This window comes from Halyomorpha halys, unplaced genomic scaffold (genome assembly GCF_000696795.3).
Source record: "Halyomorpha halys isolate HHAL.00 unplaced genomic scaffold, Hhal_1.1 Scaffold494.1, whole genome shotgun sequence".
Classification (NCBI taxonomy): Eukaryota; Metazoa; Arthropoda; class Insecta; order Hemiptera; family Pentatomidae; genus Halyomorpha; species Halyomorpha halys.
In genome coordinates, this window is record NW_027110283.1 from 875,336 (window position 1) to 896,247 (window position 20,912).

General features: G+C 29.7%; 2 protein-coding genes across 4 annotated transcripts; one reads left to right on the plus strand and one right to left on the minus strand.

The window, feature by feature from the left end:
• Positions 1-733: 733 nt before the first annotated feature.
• On the minus strand, positions 734-20,051 carry ppan (Brix domain-containing protein peter pan). Of its 3 annotated transcripts, none has more exons than XM_024358652.2 (9): positions 19,756-20,051; positions 15,080-15,287; positions 11,490-11,657; positions 11,085-11,408; positions 10,824-11,008; positions 10,543-10,684; positions 8,563-8,672; positions 6,988-7,193; positions 734-1,537 (listed from the first exon to the last, which is right to left on the minus strand). In XM_024358652.2, the coding sequence occupies exons 3-9, from the start codon at positions 11,517-11,519 to the stop codon at positions 1,272-1,274; spliced, it is 1,263 nt and encodes a 420-aa protein (XP_024214420.1). In that variant the 5' UTR covers positions 11,520-11,657; positions 15,080-15,287; positions 19,756-20,051; the 3' UTR covers positions 734-1,271. The 3 variants fall into 3 exon arrangements, with proteins under 3 accessions (XP_024214420.1, XP_014280592.1, XP_014280591.1); XM_014425106.3 differs by lacking the exon at positions 19,756-20,051 and adding an exon at positions 16,107-16,266; XM_014425105.3 differs by lacking the exons at positions 15,080-15,287; positions 19,756-20,051 and adding an exon at positions 11,724-11,883.
• On the plus strand, positions 11,988-13,611 carry Mpc1 (mitochondrial pyruvate carrier). Its single transcript, XM_014425107.2, has 3 exons — positions 11,988-12,207; positions 13,062-13,165; positions 13,247-13,611. The coding sequence occupies exons 1-3, from the start codon at positions 12,143-12,145 to the stop codon at positions 13,420-13,422; spliced, it is 345 nt and encodes a 114-aa protein (XP_014280593.1). The 5' UTR covers positions 11,988-12,142; the 3' UTR covers positions 13,423-13,611.
• Positions 20,052-20,912: the final 861 nt, after the last annotated feature.

Genomic DNA, 20,912 nt, shown 5'->3' on the forward strand with positions numbered 1-20,912 from the left:
CTGAAATCAAAAATAAATTATTTAACTCAGCGACTAGATGGGTCATCTCTTGCTAGCTTATAATATTTCAAGAAGATCTCCAACTCTATTTGCAAAAACTATAAACTTAATAAAATTCAAAATTTAATTTCCCATCTAATATGTCAATTTTAATATGCTTATGTGTAAGAGTTCTTAAGTTCTTCCAAACGACTTTTCAACTGAAAGTTCAAACACCGATATAACAACTAATCCGTTAAAATTTAGGTAAACAAAAAAAAATGGTTTGAATGGCTAATTATATTGTTTAAGTCTTATTTCAGAGCTCAATTATTGAAGGTAAATTTTTTTATTGAAAACTTCTATAATAACTGCCATTAAAAATTTATTTTTTATACAGTTTATGTACTACAGATATGCATATGCTAAACATCACAAATAGTCAATAGGACTGAGCATCATTAGTAAATGAAACAGCACCTTCACTAACGCTCTCTCATAGAATTCTCCACATGACACTAATTAGTGTGGTATGAACTAAATAAAGGGGTTAGTCAAACGATAAATTTTCTATTCGTTTTTTGCTATAGCATAACTTGTTTACTGCGCTATTAAGTTCCATTATTAACTGAAAAGATTGATCAATCTTGTATATTTAACTGGCCATAAAAACAAACAATTCAATTATAAGAAACCAAAATTACTTGTGTTCACTGGAATACCAACAATTGTTTAGAAGATGGAAAACAAAAACTATATAAAATTCATTTATTTCAATTTTCAATACTTACAATATCACTGTAAATATTAATATTTACAATAAATAAAAAAAAAGGAGTACGCAAGTACTAATTTCAATGTGTTCAATAACATATATAAAATATAGCATCCAGAATAATAAAAGGAAAATAATCATATTTACAATTGAGAACATCAATACATTAAAATTATCCAATGCGTTAACATTAGAACAAAGAACATTTGGAGATCTTATTGATGATAGTGTTACATGGAGGAAAATAAAAAAATAGTTGTTTGCTCTCTTAAACAACTTATTAATAATAAAAGCAGATGATATTTCACATCATTTTTAATTAAACATCCTCAGCTGTGCAGTAGTTATATCACTGGCAGGGCAGTATTCAGGTCATAAGTATGATCTGTCTACAAATAGACAAAGCTTTTTCAGGTTAACTTGCAAATAAATCCAAATTTTTTATGTTTTTAGTTATTTTTTTAGCATTTCATGACAATTAAGTTTGTTCTTCACTTTAAAACAATTTGAGGATTTTTTAATGCCTCTTTCCTTTTGTGACTCTTGTTCCCATGTTTTTTCTTCCTTTTCCTTTCCTCTTTCCTCCCATTTGCTTCTTTGCTGACTTCCTCGGTGGTTGTTGAATATTTTTCTTATTGGCCATTTTGTTTGGCATACCTGAAAATCTGACAGATTTCTTATGCACATCCTTTCGCAATCTTTTAGGTAGAGCAGAGCTATCACCACCATCATCATCCCTCTTCCTCTTGAGGATTGACTTTTTCTGTGGCATCTGGAAAAGTTCTGAAAAAAAATAAAATAAAATAAACCAAGTTAAATAGCAAGATTTTGAAAAAGAAATTAAAAAATAATATTTAATTTTAATTGATAAAAACAAAGATTATCAATTCATATTTATAATGGTTAATTCCAAATACTAATTAAAAATGTTATTTTGGTTCAGGAAACTTGATAAATCAAATATTATGTTTTATTAAAATACTTATATACTTTTTATGCCTTCATGTCACATAATAATCTTTAGGAAACCATACGAATTTTGAAGTTTTTATAATCTGCCTATTAAGTTACTCTATAACCCTAGCCAAGTTATCATTTGTTAAAATTTTACTTACTTTTTTCTTGCATAATATTTTACTGGCTATTTATTTTGACCCTCTAAATGTTCCTTACATTGAAATCATTTAAAAGGATAGTGCTGGAGTTTTGATTATGGACTGAAAACTTCTCATTTATAATCTATCAATAACAGTTTGTAAAAACTAGAAAATGGACCAGAAAGCTTGTATAAATTGATTGTATAAAAAATACATGTAAATCAAACAGGGGTTGATTTATACATTTTTTTTAATGACCTAGATAATCACCTAAATCATGGCCCTGGCAAGATAAAGAGAAAAAAAAATTAATCAGTTTTCTATCGTTTATACAGGATGCTTCCGGGTTAAGTGTCCAAATGGAAAATATGAATTAAGAATTACGGAACAAGAAAAAAGTTCCCTATAAAAGTTAAGCTTTGTTTAGGAGATACTTATCTCAAAAGATTTTCAATGTTATGGACTATTTAGGTTATAATAAAAAAAAAAAAATGTATTCCAATTACTTCATTAATGAAATTTAAGCATTGACATTCATATTAAATGTTGTTTAGAGTAATTATTTTGAGCATTAAGAGAGGCTCAGCACCCTTCTTCCACAGCAGCAATGGTACCGAACAACACTGGATATGTGTTATATTCATGCTCTCTAGATCTGACATCATAAGATTATTTTGTTCGGAGTGATATTAAACAAATGTCTATGCAATCCCGGCCCATTAACTTAATTCATCACAAAGATGGAAATCGAAACTCGCGAAACTATAACACACCTTTAACCACAGCTGCTGAAGGAAAAAGACACATGCCATGTCTGTCTTAATGCTCAAGGTAATCATTTAACAATATTTAGTATGAATGTTAAAGTTTAAATTTCATAATTGAAGTAGTTGGAACTCATATTATTTTATTTATTGTACCTAACCTAAATAATCTATAACATTGGAGATTTTTAGATATGAATATATCCTGAACAATGTGTTAATGGGGATACCTAGATACAGAATTTTTCTTAGTTTAAAATCCTTAGTTCATATTTTCAGTTTGGACACAACACTGCAACACTTGTATAGATGATTCATACTCTTATTTCATAGTCCCTTCAAGTGTCAAGAAACAAAAGAGTATTCCTCCACTCAGCCTCAGGTTAGTAGCTAAGAGATCTACAAAGGTTTAACAGAAGTTTTGAAGATGATAAAGTGAAGTCCTACTACGTGTGGTAAAAGTTGCATCCTAATTAGTTGAATGACACTGCTAAAACTAAACCCTAAGATTTAGACAGAAATGTTGATAAACTATCCCTAATCCAAGGCTGAACATTTATTCACAAACATGTAATCACAAAAATAAACACCCTCCTCGCGAATGTTCCTCACAAAACATAATCACAAACCCTTCCTATAATCCAGAGTCCCACCCTGTGACTACCACCTGTTTCTCAAGTTGAAAGAACATCTGACCGGAAGGTGATTCAGCTCCGACAACGAGATGAAAGATGAGGTTCAAAGTATTTTGAAAAACATGGCTAGGAACTGGTAAACATGGGCACACAAAAACTGTCCCTTTGTCTTCAAAAATGTATTAACTAAAGTGGTGATTATGCAGAAAATAGATTAATGTTCAACCCTTAAAATGATGAAATTATTTTACTTTAATTACTTCTGACAAAGTGTCTTTTATAGATTTCCCAAATATTGGTGGACTAGCTACAATTAATTTTTTACATTTATCCTCACATAGGGAAATACGATTAAATGGTCAGTAGTATTGTGTGGGTCTTGGAAGGCAATCGACAGGCATCAACAGCATTTTTCTTTGTTCAGCCATAATAAGTATTGGTGATACAAGAGCAACAATAGGAAAAGTTTTTATATGTGCATGAATTGTAAAGGAAGATTTTGCTAAACATAAGGGCAAAATTATCTCTCAGATTTCCCATACAAGCTAAGTTTTAATGCTTTATATCTATTTTAGTTACTTAATGTATTATAAAAAAGGGATTCATAAAGTAATATTTTCAATAAATATTTTATTAAATTTTCTTTAATGGTTTATTCCACTCTCCTTATTTTGGTATGCTATCAACTGTGACACTTTTTTAGCACATGAAGTACAAAAGTATTAAAAATATTTATTTGTCTTTTTTGAAACATAATTATGTGATCAAAGGACACAATTTAAATAATTTAAAAAAAATTGATTTCCTGGCAGAATTAGGGTTAAAATTTTAAAAAATAGTGTATTGCATGAACAGATGACAACAAAACTTTCGAGAGGTAAATAAACATATATTTCAAAACTAAAAATAAAAGTAAACAAAGTAGGTTAGTTCTTAATGCTCAGACTCAACAAATCAATGGTACATCTCAAAAGTAACAACTACCTCATAAAAAGTTAGTGAAAAATCTTTCATTCGGGTTATACTGTAAATTTTATGTTTTTCGGACTTTTCAATGCTTTTTCTAGTGAAACGCTATAATGGAATTTATAGTGATGCTAGAACTAAACTTTCTAAGGGTGGGAAGTGAATCACGACTTGTTAATAAATACAATACGAAATTTTTAGCTTTAACAAAAATCAAACTTGAACATTCACATTAAATTATGAAATAATTGTTTTTGATTTATATAAATCAATCAATCCATATACCCAAAAAAATAAGTATTGACAAAATTACCATCTATTTTATTTTTAAATATAATTCTTTCCACATATTTTCTATTAATTTTATTTTATGTAATATAAAGGAAGTCATTGATTATCTTGAGAACAAATTATAATTTCATTACTTCATTTTCAAAAATATTTGAAAATGTATAAACTTAAAAAGTATAATCAACATTCAATAGAAGAAAACATTTTGTGAAATTCTGAGATGTATATTTTTTTATTTTATAATTGCAATTTTGAATTGATAAAGGCAACCTTTGCAAGTGACTGATGACTGTAAATCAGATTGTTATGAAATATGATGCCTCACTCTTTGAAAGTTGTAATCTAATTTGATCCAACTTTTTACAAGGTATTTTTTTTTTTGCTTTGCATTAGATTGATTCCTAGACCCTTGCCAAAGAGAGAGAGAGATGCCCTTTACTTTCATTAAATTGAGACTAATGTTACTAATTAAAAGGAACTATTGTTCTACAATAATTTGTTTAAAAGTATTTACCACCATCAATAGCAATTACATTCAGATCTTAAAAAAAAATGTTATTTAATGGATAGCTGTAAATAAATAATAGATTGTAAATAATACCAATAACATTGAGATCAGTTGATAAGCAATATTACACATAGAAGAAATGTAAGAAAATAAAGATTATAATGAACTTACTTGACATTAAAAGAGAATAAAAAAAAAAATCTGACAATAGAAAGTACTCATGTCAGGTAATGACTCTAAACAAATAACATAAGTTATCTACTGTCCATAAGTAATAACTAAATCTTTATAAAAAGTAAAAAAACAGATGACAGATTAAATTTATCCTACTCTATACCTTCTGAGATTATATGAAACTATGATATATTCTAATAAAAACACAAACTATCAATATTACAACTACATACGAGCACTAATTAACATTAATTTTATCCTTGTATTCATAGTATATTTCAAAGAGACCAATTTAATTTTAAAAATTTTAAATTTCCAAAATACTAATGATACATACTCAACAAGTTTCTGAAAGATAAAAATCATTATTAAGTTTCCACTTTCATATAATGGCAAGGAATCGGGTCCTATAATCACAATTTACAAATATAAATGGTGCAATCACCTTTACAACAATGTAAAGAATATTTTGACAATTTACAGCAAAAATTGTTATACTTTAGACATTTCTCGGATAATGAATGGGAATGTAATTACAAAAATTACTAGAAAATGATAGAGTACTTCTATTTGAAGTTTAAACGCTTAAGTATTTAAGTCAATTTGTATAAATTATCATTCAATTTTAATTAGAAAGAAATTTCTACATATCGCATAAAATTCCCATTAATCAAAAGGGAAATTTTATATTCTAATTGAAACCATAGATGGTTATTATGAACTGGAAGTAATTCATACAACAAACAAAAATTCCTTATTCAGTGGACACAACTTGAAATTTATTTTAAATATTCCTCTAGAGAATTTTATTCCTATGAAAAAATTGACACTTATTACAACTTTAGCAATATGTAAACAAAAGGACATTGAAAGATACGTTGCAGACAAATATGAAACTCCCTATTGATTTGATTGTATGAAAATAAGTACTTTAGATTTTATCTATATCCACTACATAGCTTATCAATCAGACTATAACTGACCAAACATCTTTAATTAGGTCATATGAGGTACCATTCTTACATATTTTGACCTTAATTTCAAAAGTTCGCAACTATAACCTTCATATCCAACCCATTTCTTCACTCCCTATCCTACCAGACTCAAAAGAAGAAATTAATGTGTTTTCCACTAAAATTGATTGAACACTTTATTTTATTTTTATTTTATAAACATATTTTTTACACAGTCCTTTGAACTATTATTATACCCTTTCCAGCCCTGTAAATGGACATTCTTATTATTCATTGGTTCTTTAAAAATTAAAGTTAACATATTTTCCTCCTTTTTGTTCAATAATTTATTATCATTATTATTTTTAATTTATTAATATGATAAGATTTATTTTGATTTAGTATTAATTTTTTTAATACAAGGAGGATACCTCATATCCTATATTAAGAGATAGTAATCTAATAATAGAATCCTTTGCATCATAAATGATAAAAATGCAACTAAAAAACTTTTTTTTTGGGCCAATATACAAATAATGAATCTGCCAAATTAAGCATTATAATAAGCCAATATTACTCTCTGATTACTTTAAGCAGTAAGAATATAATATAATTACTAACGTAAAACCAAATGATGTACCAACAGTAAAAGCCACTGCTCATTGTTTTATTTAAAAAAATTAATAATTTGCATATCATCTGGTAACGTAAACATGAAAAAAAGTATAATAAAGGTTTAAATATGTGAGAGGCAAAATAGTAAATACATATTACCCACCACCTAAAAGGAATAGAATATCAACTTAAGATAATTGTTCAATAAATGTATAGATTTTTATTATTACCAGGATCAGGTTCCTCTCCAACTTCCTGCCGATACCATTCGGCATCATCATCTGGTTCGTCTTCCTTAACTGTTTCCCCTGCCGCATTTACATTTATGCCTGCTTTTTTCATGCCTTCAAGACTTTTTTGTTTAGCTTCTTCCTTTGCCTGTTCTTTTTTTTTAACATTGGCAAGTTGCTCTTTTCGCCTCTTTTCTTTCAGCTTCCTAAGAATTAATAATGAATTAAATCAGAGAAACATTGAAAACTCTAAAGTTTCACAAAAAAAAAAAAAAAAAAAAGAACTGAATTACATCAAATGTTGTCATAAACAAAACATAACCTTTACCAATAAGGGCAAGTCGACACAAACAGATGACTCAGTATTCTTTTATTTTTTGATGAGTCACTATTTTTTTTTTTCAAGTCAATGGTCATAACATTTCCAGGTGTATATAGATTTTAGTGCCGTATTTGTTCATAAACAATTGAATAACAGATATCCCTTTGATTACTAATAACGCAAAATATTCAAATAGAAAGGAAAATTAATTAAGCATCGAAAATGTTATTCTATGACATGGAAATTTGTAAAAATACTTTTCTCACTTGATAAATCAGGATATAAACAAATTTAGGGAAGTTCATTAGAAATTACTTTTTTTTCCATGAATTAACTTTATTTAATAAACTCCAATTTAAAAATTCATTTTTTTTAACTTATAACACAAGTCACCAATTGTCATAAAAAAACTAAACTAATCAAGATGGAATTGAAAAAATAATACAAATCTCAGTCACATGTTTAGGTCTGAATCAGGAAGACTATTTTATAAAAAATCTTAATGATCGTTACATATATATGTAAGTTCAATACATGATAATTTTCAGTACATATGACTTAGCTGAGACTAGGTAAACTGCCAAGATAGGAATTAAGGTCAAATTCCAGGTAGAAATCTTCAGAACTGTAGAGGACCTTCTTTTAGCTATAAATATTGGAATGTCTCACAGAAAAACTAAATATTTCAATGCCAATCCTTTCAAAAAGTTCAATTCATAGTTAACCTCATACATCTTATATATATATTGTTTTAAATAATTGATAATTTTCAGACAATTACTCAACTGCCATTTGTAAATGGATACAATTCTCTCCAAGGACCAGGGCCTTTCAACAGAACCTCCACCATAGAATCACCGATAACTTTTTGACAAACTCATAAGATTCAAAAGTAATTTATTAGAATAAAAACAATGGCTGGCAAATATGCACCAACTTATTTACATTAGTTAATAGTATCCCATCTTTCGTCAATGCAGTTTAACAACATCCAGTTTTATTAATTTCAATTAAATTTTAAAAGATTATTAACTAGAATATTTTTTTTTTTTGGTGGGGGGAAGAAATTAAAAATGTTATAAAAATGAAGACAGTGACAACATTATGAAACCTTTATGCATCAGCAATATTAAGTATATAGTTGAATATATTTAGTAAATATAATAAGAAATTACTAAATCTAATTAATGTATTATGAAACTAATAATATAATAATAAAGTAATAGATAAAATAATTATATTTTTTTTTTTACTTTTTCTCTTCAAGACGTTTCCTGATCAGTTCTTTCTCTTCCTCAGTTTTTTGTACATACTCGTGAAATAAAACTTCACCTTCCATAATACCTGCCTCCACTTTGATCAGCTAAAAATCAAAAAGATTTAAATGAAATTAGTAAACTGTAAACCAAGATGGTAAACAACAAAGTATATTGCATTAACAGGGATCATAACATAATACTAAATAAATCCCCCCCCCCCTCCCCCTAATAAAAACCATAAGTCCTTCATATTCAGTATCAGTTTCAGACTATTACTGACAAATCATGTCTAATTTAACAATCTAGTAATTGAACCCTCTAAGGGTGCATTAGTAGTATTTTATCATCTATAAGATGACTCCTCTGATTGATTTATTTATACGTACAATATTCCACTAAATATCATAGAAATTAGGTAAAATAATTAAAATACCAAAATCTAAATATATTTCATAAAAAATAAAATAAAAATACAGTTGGAAGTCTAATCGCCAAACTATTGTCGTTTGGATAATCACAATTCACTTAAAGAATGTAAAATGTCAAACAATCACTATGTTTGTGTTTGTGTGAGTGTGTGTGCGCATATATACATAATTTATTGTATAGTACACATATACGTAATTAAAAAAATAAATATTTATAAAAATATGTAAATACATAGCAAGATTTATCAAGGTTGAAGCACTTAAAGAACTATTGACTTCCTCTTCACGACAACTATGTCTTTAATTATTTTATGGTAAAATAATTGGGTGCGATCCGACTTGCCTTGTCATTGAAACCACTGGAATGCCAAATCCAGGGCCTAAATGGTCTCAAAATGAGATAGCTCCGAGTCAACATATGATGCCCAGGATCGTCATTGTCCCCAAGCAGCTACTCATTAAGAGGTACCGTTCTTATTAAGAAACAACTAGACTGGAGTTCCATTATTAATTTCTAATTTTAAAGAAGATGTTCTTCAAACTTAATTTCTACGAATGACTTTGCATTTTTACTGTGAAGCCAGTTAGGATAATTGAATTTTTAGATAATTGATGTTTGACTATAATGCAAAAATTTTGAAGAAATGATAAGCAAGTATATGAAAACTAGTACTATATCATCTCTCAAATAACACCCAGATGTGAGGTAAAAAATAATTTTATAAAACAGAAGTATTAATGGATGTCTCTAAAGATTAAATACAACAAACAATCACACGTTCCACTTTGCAGGGCTTCCTCAAGGCTGTTGAGTGAAGTGATAGGTTAAACAGTTAAAAAGAATCAAAGATGTTCCTTGGTCACCTCAAATAACGCGATACTACTGGAGTGTTAAATAAAAGAAAAACAATGACGAATATTATTTCAAACGATACATACCTAAGAACAATGACCATTGATGGTAAAGGACAAAATAATTAAGTGATTACAGTGAACCTGTTTATATCTCATAGGTTAAAGCACAATATACAATTGGAAATAAAATTATTTAGTTGGTAAATGTTACAATTTATGTATGTCAATTGTTTTGTAATTTTAATTAATAAGCTAATAAAAATTAGATTATAAAGCATAGAGATTACATCTACCAGGTCCAGCCTAAATCTAAACTATCCCTTCCTTGTCTTTACCAGCATCCCCACCACAACAACTAAGTTTGTTTCAGGTTCTACTAAATATTATTCAACTAAAACAAAAATACAATTCACTATTTATATGCTTAAACATACAGATCGAAATTACATTAACACTAATATTCAATTTAATATATGAATATTTTTGGTAACAACTTATAGAAAAGTAATATTTATTTTTCTCATTATCATTTATTCATAACGAGTTTAAAATGTTTTATTTATTTGTTGTGTCAGTAAAAACAACAAATAATGGATCTGTCTTGGTAAAGCTAAATAGATAGTACTGGTAGTACCTAGTTCATGAAAATAAGGAATGCAATTAATGTGAATTTTTAAGAATAAGAACCAACCTGAAGGGTCATCCTAGGCCCATACTCAGTCAATCTGACAGCTGCCCTATTTCCTTTAGTACTCCTGGGACCAAGTGTTTGCGGCAAACTCACATGTGAACCAGGATCATCTTCGACTTCACTGTCGCTCAGCAGGTCAGATCTGAAATTGAATGTGATAAATATTTTTGTTTTATTCAATGGATAGTGCAATTTTGTGTTATTACATAAAACTGAGTTATAAGTATCATATACTAGTTAATTAAAGATACTTGATTTAATATTAATAATTTAATGATTACTTAGTAATAAATTCAGAAACATCTTTATATCGTGAAAGATCAGGAATTTTATTCCTTCCAAGTTTCTTCACTGCTTTTGAAATTCCTAGAGGTCTTGATCTGATGACATAATGTCGAAAATCAATCATTTTTGTATCTTTATTATAATTAAAGAGGACACATCTTGAAATACTTTTAAGATTGACCTAGAATAAAAATAATTATAAAATACTTAGCAAGATATAAAAATATGAATAAATAAAAACTTCTAGTTTCACTTACTGTTGTTATGTTGATTGTGGGAAACATTCCCTGAAAAGTAGCTACCATCAGTTTAATATGAGGATCATCACCAGTAAATCCATTCAAAACAACTAGTGGAGAGTTCAAAAATATTTTATTAAAAGCATATTGCTTTCTAAGAGAGGAAAGCACATCTGTAGAAAGAGTATAATTATGAATTTTAAAAGTGAGTGTAGGACCTCTTGGAACTCGAATGATCCTCAAATAAGGACTTAAAACGGTTTGTGTAAGTATAACCATATGAGATACATGAAGTACTCCTGTTACAGCAACAAAGTCCTTGATAGAATTACTTTTTCGAGGCTAAAACATGAGTAATATAATATTAATAATTCAATAGGAATCACAATTTATGATTAAAAAAGTGGAAATAATTTTCATTACCCTCAAATTAGTTGCAGTAAAGGGTTCCATGACATTACGGAAGTCTCTAATAAGCCTTAAAATATATTTCCCAACTAGACCTCGATGAAATATAAATGAATGGGGAGCCCTTACTAATTCTTCTGGTTCTTCAGCAGCTGCTTGTACATTTCTTTTTTTACAAAGACCCTAAAAACATTGACTTGATGAAGCTGCAATAAATAATTTAAAAATTTTAATGATTTGTTTAACTACCTTTTTTTTCCTCCCCATTTTAGTATTTAAAAGTTAAAGGTAGCAAAGTAATTAAAAATCACAAACAATATATCTTTAAATTAAGGCAAATACACATAAACACAGTTACAACTGATTGAACTACAGAACCCACGTGCCAAAACAAATAACCCTAAAATAACCTTCCACTTTGTTATGTCTAATAAAAATTTTGACCAATTAATTTGTTTTTCATTATCCTTTCCTGAAGAGAATTCTCAAATATAGAAACAGCCGTTCGGGCTTATAGCCTAAAAATTGTTTTAAATTCTATTTTAAAATTTAAATTATGAAGATATCTTTCAAATTAAGTTGGCTGTAAGATAGATAACCATAAGTTACCCATACCCTTGGGTATTCAAAATCTTAAGTCATTTCAGTAGAAAAGTTTCTAAGACAAGATGGGGCTCGTTGGAAAAGTAATTGGTGGCATGAAGCAAAAAGAATTCAGGCAATATTTAATGAGGTAATAATTTTTCATGTTTATTTTATTTTCAAGGTTAAAATTTTGATATGGTTACTTAATTTTTTTTTCCAACTTTTTTGTTATTACTTTCACTTGTTTTGGCGAATTTATGTCTAATAAGTTATTATTGTTGTAAATTATTACGTTAACAAGGACACCACTTAAGTTTTAATGAATATTTTATCTATTCTATATTAATATTTTAGCATTAGTGCTGTTTTTTTAATCCTCAAAATTATTATTTCTTGGTTATTGCTGTTCAATATGACATTTTTTAGAAGTAATAAATGCAAAACCAATAGAATAGAATAATTAAACTTTATTTTTAAAAAATTGTCTTGTCATTTATCTGTTATGAAAACATGAGAGACCTATTAACATGAATTAATTGAAAAATTATTTTTTGGCATGAACTATATCAGTAATTAACATAATTTGTCTACATAACTATTCAAATGCCTTGTGTGTTTTATATAAGGCCTTATTTTTATTTTTTTCTTGTTTTTAGACTTTTTTAACTATTGATATTTTGAAGTTATTCAAATGAAGTTAAAGATAATAGATTTATTCATTGTCAAGGTCACTTTGTGATTTTTTTATTGTATTTTATATCACCTTACATATTAGAAATATTCCTTTATTGATTGTTTGTTTAATTTGTTATTAATTAGGTCATTCCTACTTCTTTTTATTGATTAATGCAAAATTAATTATTAACTTTTGTTGCATTTTCTTTTTTTATAATCATAATCATTATTTTATTTCAATTATTTTGAATTTTCCATGATTTTATATAGAAAAAGTAAATCTCGGTTTGTAATGCTATTTTGAAATCTTTCTTATTGTTAATCCAGCACTCATTTTTGGGGCCCTGTTATGAATTGGACTATACCTATTGCTGCTATTGCAGATATTCAGTACAAAGATGCCTCTATCATCAGTGGGAAGATGACTTCAGGTAATAAATAATTAATGATTATTTATTTGATGAAATACAACGTAATATTTATTAACCTGTCAGCTTTATTATTCTTTCTAGCCCTTTGCATTTATTCATTGGCTTTTATGAGGTTCGCCTTGAGGGTTCAACCAAGAAATATGCTTCTATTTGCTTGTCATTTTACAAATGAGATAGCTCAGATAACACAAGGTGTACGTTTTATCAATTACCATTATTTGGCAGAAGATAAGGATGATAAAAAACACAAAAAGTGATCTGTTACTGTAAATTGTCTTCCCGATAAAAGTAGTAAAATGAAATCATCAACCTTATAACTGCCTTTACTTATTCGAATTGTTTCGAACGATCTATTTATCGACTATTGCTATCAGTCTATTTTATCATTTGTAATTATTTAGTAGTCATGTCACTCCGTTGAAATGGAATGACAGCCTTTGAGAAAATGCTTATTGCTCAATCTATTGTTTAATGATGAACGTATTTTTAGAAAAATGTGAATTTGGAAACTTGATTTAAGTACTACTGTTACATCTAAAATCAAACTAGTTTTTAGATGAATACTTCTTTTGAGACTGAGAACACATTACCATTCCAATCTGGATGTAATTCTCATCAGAAATCTCAGCTTAATAGCTGTTATTTAACTGTGCAGGGTATTTCCCAACCATGACAATTTATTTTAACAAATTTTATCAATAATAAAAAAAAAATATTTTTATAAATCATATTGTAATCTAAATATTTAGATAAGTATTTTAATTTCTATTGTAATTTAAATTAAAAACTAAAATTACCTATTTAGTTAAAATGTTATATTCATTCCGTTACCTGGAATGGAATGAGTTATTTTTTTCTAGTTTGAATTAGAACATATTGCATTCCTTGTTGACCTTTTATATTTAATGTTGTTAAATTATTTTTGTATTTGTTGATTTTTAAAAATATATTTTTATCCAATATAAATATTTTAATGGTGTTACCATTTGTACAAGTATGTTATTCACATTATTTTGAAAATAAATGGTGTTTCAATGATCTGAAATGTTTTTATGATTTATTTGTATTTTATTAAATAGAGTAGTTAATAATGATTTGATATTTTAAGATGGTATTCATTGGTTATTATTGTTGTATTTCAATGTTTTACATGACAAGAAACTGTAATGTATAATTACAGATTTTTTAAATAGTTTTCTTATATGAAGAAATAAAATTTTATTTTTGTTATGTATATATTTTACTATTATCATTTTCCTTATTGATTATACTTGCTCCGTTTTTATATTCTTGTTTGTTGGCGTGAAACAGCATTATCAAAGAAAATATCTGCTTAAATCCATTAAAAAAAAATAGAATTTACAATTGTTTACTTTGCTTTATGAACTTATGAAAACACAACTACCCAAAATTATAACATTATGGTATTTACTAGTCAAAGCATTAACAAATACTATTGATATAAAACTTAAAAAAGTTAAACCCAGAAGTTATTATTTTCAAAATACTGTAATATGAATTCCAGCCGCTTACAGACTATTGATAGATAATATGTATACGTCAAGAGACAGAAATATGTTATTGACTACTCATGAAATGCCAGGTTTATAAATAGTTAAGCATTTCACAAACTGTGAATTTAGGCCAAACCAGATATAAATATATTTTACAACACAAGTAAAATAAAATGTAGTCCATTGATCAAAAATATGTAGATTTACTATATTAGATGTGGATAGAGCAGATTTACATATTTTTAATTCATGTTTATGTTCAGGTTTCCTCTAAGAAAAAATGAAGAAATTATATTATGTTCAAGTATTAAAGTTAATTACAAATATTTTTTGTAAGTTATGCATATATGCAGGTACAGATGAAGTGAAAATAAATATGTCACCCTAGTAATATATTTACCTCATTAATCTGGTACTGTCTGTTCACATTTTGTACGACAGAAACATCGAGTGGAAAATTCTATAATCATCAACTCTGGTCACACCTATTTTCATCCCACCAATTTTGCTGTGCGCTTTTCTTAGGTATTGTCATCATGTTTAATGAAATAATAAAAACATGTCTGTGGGTTAATTGTTCTCCATTTATCTGGATCTCCTCAGCTCAACTAGAATAAATATTTTATTTTTTGTATTTATCAATTACATTTTTACCATATTAGAGTACAAGTAACATTCAAAAATCTTAGATTTTTTTTCAGCATACAGATGCTGAATTACCATTTCATGATTCTATTTTAAAGAGTATGATATTAGTTGTATGAAGTGGGCCTTCAACTCAAGGCCAGGCACTCCTTCACTTTTGATTGGCTGGTTGAATTTATAGTGGACTGTATGAAATTAATTAAATGAAATCAGGCATAAGATGACAGAAAGATCTCTGCCACATGGGGCACTGGAGTTACTGATACTAAAGGAGCAAACTGCCCACCTAAATCAGCTCTGGATAGTTTACTTAATAATGAGATGATGTGGACTGAAGATGACTGTAGGTAGGTTGAAATTTACAACAAAAATTGCATGAGAAAAAAAGAGAAAACTCTTTCTATCATGAAAAACTGGTTGTAGAATAAGAAATTGAAATATTGCCTTAAGGTGAGTAATAAGGAATGAAAATGAATATGAAGAAAAAAAAAATTGATAAATTAAGTGAGGAATCAAGTAAGCATTGATTCCCCTGAACAGTTCCCACTCGTCAAGAAAGAATGGAAACTAAATAAACGCCTTACTGTAAGTTTTGTAGATTATCTTAAGAATATCCGGTTGAATGAACAATTAAAGATTACAAAAATTATGACATTTAAACTAAATGATATAACTAACATTAACGTAATGCATTTAGCAATGAAACGAAGAAAACAGTAAACCTAAAAACAAGAATCAAACGAATGAATGAATCGAAATGAAATAACTACAATTATACTGACCATAACTATACCCATAATATACAAGAATAATTGTTATTCTTTCCTTAGTACATACGACCGACAGTATACCTCCTAATCATAATTGATATGAGCGTTGTCAAATACAATTTCTCTGAGTTGAGTTTTTCTTTCAACCTTGGCAAAGTTTCCCAGAAATGAATCTAAGCTACTGGTTACAGATTTATCCTTGATGCAACCATATGATGTCCAGATGACAGATGAGAACCAGATCTCCTAGAGCTCACAGCTGTAGTGTTGGATGAGATCATAGATTCATTTCTGGTCCTAACAGTTGCCGCTTGGATAGTGGATACAGTAATGGCAACAGGCTCGATGTTATGGACCGCACCTCTCGGATCGGTGCTACTTGACTTCGCATCACTGGAATGCAAATTACCTTGAAGATGAAGAACTTTAAAAGCTACTGTCTATGATTCCATTCATGAAGGTGTGGTGTGCTTCTTGGATGCCGAGGTATCAGAATATCTGGTTGAAGCTGCAGAACGCAGATAGTAGGCTTCTAAGTTATCATAATAATTCATTTCACTAATGGCAGATACATTACTTGCCTCTGAGTTTGTAGGTGCATCTGGTTCTACAAGTACTCCTGTATTACTTCGAAATCAATTCGCCTAACAGATACAGTCACTTCTTTACGAAGAAGATGTTTTTGTCCTATGATGGGGAGCAAGCTTGGGAAAATAGGATTCTTCGGTACAGATGAGGTTTTCTTAGCAGAAGCAGATTGAATGGTAGAAACCATGTACCACATGTATTTTGCATAACATAACACAACAAACCACTCATATTTTGTGCTGTGGATAGTTTGAAACGTATAAGTGAAGCAACAAGGTGCAAGCACGAGTTTGAAGTATGGAGAACATCATGAAGGATGTCGTACGTCTCGGTCAACTCCAAGCTATTGTAAAGAGATCACCTCTGGATGAAATTGGCGTACAGTCTCAGGTGATCGCCTTCAACAAGATGATCGGCCTCTCCCTAGCCACGAATATAATTCCATCTATACGAGGCTTGCTCATTCATTAAAAAAAAAGTTTTAATTCTTTCATTAATGAAATTAAAAGCAGTTATAGAAAGGTAGGAACAGCAAAAAAAAAAATTGATCCCCAAAAGTGACTTCTATAATACCAATTTGATTTACATACTAATTTCCAACCCTCTAACTCAATTCAGAATACTTCTGGAGATGGCATAAGCCGCAAAAGTAAATTCGGAGGAGAAAATAAAAGTGGAAACCTTCAAAAGACTCTTCTCTAACACCAACTAAATTTATAACCTTCTAATTAAATTAGGAGGGGATGCTTAGATGCACAAATCTTAAAAACCGCGAAAAAACATTTGGACGAGACAAAAATTTAGCTGAAATTAAATTTTCTGCCTGAATGCAGATGTGCAGAATTGCAATGCCTAATTCATTTTATATATAGTTTACTTCGGAAACTATCTTTGATAAATAGCTTTATTAGGCCTCATATTTTAGAAAAGTTCCTTCTATTTATATGGTGGTATATCCGTCTGGGCGATCCGTTTTTGAAGGGACATCGAGTTGGAATTATGAAACCGAATGTAGTCCCAGGAAGCTACTTCTTTTTTTTCCCACCATTAGAGGGAAATTGTTCTGTACAGTGTTATGTTAGGTCTAGAAGTGCCGTTATTTTTTTTTATTAACCATACTTTTCTCTCTTATTAAAATTTATTATTTTTATCTATTTATTTTATCTTGAACTTTTTTATTTATTTATAACATTATATATAGTGTTAGGGGTGTCTTTTGTATGAGACAATACCTCCTCCCCAATAATCAATTGTTAAAAAAAATATATATATATAACTTATATCAATTATGTAAGGCCCACCAGGCCGATCCGGTATTAAATAAATAAATATACAGAAAGGTACTTACTTAAGACATCCTTTGATAAAGAAAAAGGTGCCTCGACAGAAAGAAAAAAAAAATTGAGCCATTTTCAGGACTTCTCTAGAACTTTCTAGATTTTTTTCTGCTCCTCAATCTGTCTCATTATTTCAGTTTGTCACACGATTACTTATAATACTGACCGTCCAAAAAATAAAATATTTACAATAAAAATTTTTGATAATTTACTTCAGTTTAATTTATGACAGAATCTACTAGAATAATATATCGTCTTCAAGGTATCAGAAAAACAGAAAAAACAATTTTGGTTGTTTCGAATTTTTCATTACGTTGTCGATGAAAATTCCAGGCAGCAAATAACTTTGTGAACATCACCCAAAAAGCATAAATAAACAAATTTTCAAAACTTTGCTAAGATATTTTGCCTCGTTTGAGACTCGTTTATGGTCTCCATTGGTCTGGAACCATTTGGATTAACAGTAAAAAAATTGTAATTGGAAATTACTTATAAGTAAAACAATCGAAGGAAATTACTCTTGTTCAAATTAATATAGGCTGATGAAATAAAAGATAATGTATGGCTTGCATATCATGGAAGAAAACCAAATATCAAATATATATGTATGGAATGAGGACTCTAAAATGGGCCGTATCCTATAAGCCTTGAGTCACCGACTAGTGCTTGAGTAACTAGTTACTAGCACTATGATTTAAAGCCCCAACTGACTTGAGATATTAGGGGTCCTACCTTGCAAATAAATATTTAAACCCCACCCCCTATCTTTGAGCCCTAATAGGCAACAACTACCACCCCTTCCGGGTCGGAAAGCAACGGTACGTCTCTGACTGGTAGATGAAAAACAAAACTAGTTGGTGTCTCTCATTGGCCAGCCACAGAACATCTACGAAACCGGCCAAAACACATTATTTGCTCTTAAACCTCAAATGATATAGTCCATTGGTAAGGTGATATGATTTTAACAAAGGGCATCCGAACATTAAATAGTTAAACCTGCGAAGTTATCCACTTCTCCTTTGTTTGTTTTTTTCCGATAACCTAGCTTAGAATTTCTACATCGGTAAAATTAATATTTCTCTAATTAAACCTAATTAGCGGGAGATACACACTAGATCAAATCTTGCCATCCACCATTCTTATGGCTGTACATTGTTTTTGAAATATTTAATATTTCATACATGAGTGCGCGTGTGTGTGCGTTGAACAGCTTAACTCAAAAACGGGAAGTACGAAACTTTAATTTGAGCGGATGCTCCATTTTACAGGACAAATATTCTCAGAAACGTCACTAACAATTCTGATCATAGTGGATATACCAATGTACAATCAGCTGTTCTCTATTATAAATTTCGTTTTTTTTCCTCGTTGAAATATATTAACTGGGCTTAAATGGGGAATTTTCAAAAGTTCTCCCCCAAGTATTTTTGATTTTTTGGTATCTTTGGGGAGTAAAGGTTCTGTGATGCGTGCACTGCACCAGATCTTTTGATGTCATTTTTGAAATTCGGTTAAAACGGGGTTATCCTAGAGGTAGTTCTACCCAGAATGGGGGGGTTGAACTTTCATTCAGTGGGACCGCGAAGAAATCAAAGTCGACCAGCCCAGGCCGGTATTGAAACGGCGCCGGTATACTCCCGAGGTTGACAATCATGAATGAAGGGAAGATGCTTCAACAACCTATTTAGGGAGAATAATTATAAAAAATTTCAAAACATTTAATCGAATTTACTTACTTATCAACCTATTACTAGGGGTTCAAAAGGATCCTTTACTAGCCCAACCGTGGATAGTGCTAAAAATAAAGTAAATGAACTGCCGATAAACTAGAAAAATAAATAAATAAAAAAAGGGAACTTAGCCCAACTTAAAACTATTAAATAAATTATAATTGAAGTTGAATAAATGAGAGAAAAAAAGTCTTATATCACCGGTGATGGGGTTGTTGTTCTGAGTGGATGTTCTCGTGGAGGTAGATCGACAAAAGGACGTACGTCCGCCCGCCTTGGCTAAAATGATGAAGACGACGGAGATGGCCAGAATACGAGTGCGTAGTGAGGAGACACTGGAGACAATATGTGCGCGTACTGAGACGTTAAGAAATCATATGTCAATTTGCAGTATAAAAAACAACAGAGAGCGGATTTGTTTTGTACAGCATCTGCTACATAATCGATTAATGATCATATGTTGGCCGAAACAACTCTTGAAAGTTTTTGAAAATTTACCTCCCTAGAAAAGTTTTACAAGCTATTCTGAATATAATATCTCGTTAAGTGATGTTTTATTGTTCTTAAAGTTGATACTCAAATCTCTTGAATTTTTAGGTTTTTGGAGGGGAGACGGTTTGATAACCCCTTAAATCTTTCACAACAACCTCTCTATACAATAACCGAATACAATACAATATTCAAGAGAGCAAGATACATTTCATTAGTATGAAACTATATGCTGTGCAAGGCCTATTAAAGATTATTTCCTAGAGTTATATAGTTTCTGAAAAGAGGGTTTATTCCCGTTAATTAGAATAAATTTATACCATTCCCATCCTTGGGTAGTGCCGTCCCAAGTAATCTGATTTCTAAGACAGTGTTATCGACAGGGCCGTTTTACCGTTTAGGATGGAAACTAGTTCAAACAGCTACAAATTCCTTCCCCTCCCGTGGAATGAAGATTATTGATTAAATCTTTTGAGATGGGAGAGACAGTAAATAGACCGCATAAGAGGGGATGATAAATGTAGGAAATACAGAGACACACACCTGTGTGGGGGCTCACCTGTCCCGCAGGGTGGGAGTGTACGTTGGCCATTGGACAAAGGGAGGATACCGTGGGACCTCCAACGGAAGAACCGGAACTCCAACCGGCACTCCCCCTCACTCTCTTGTAGCCA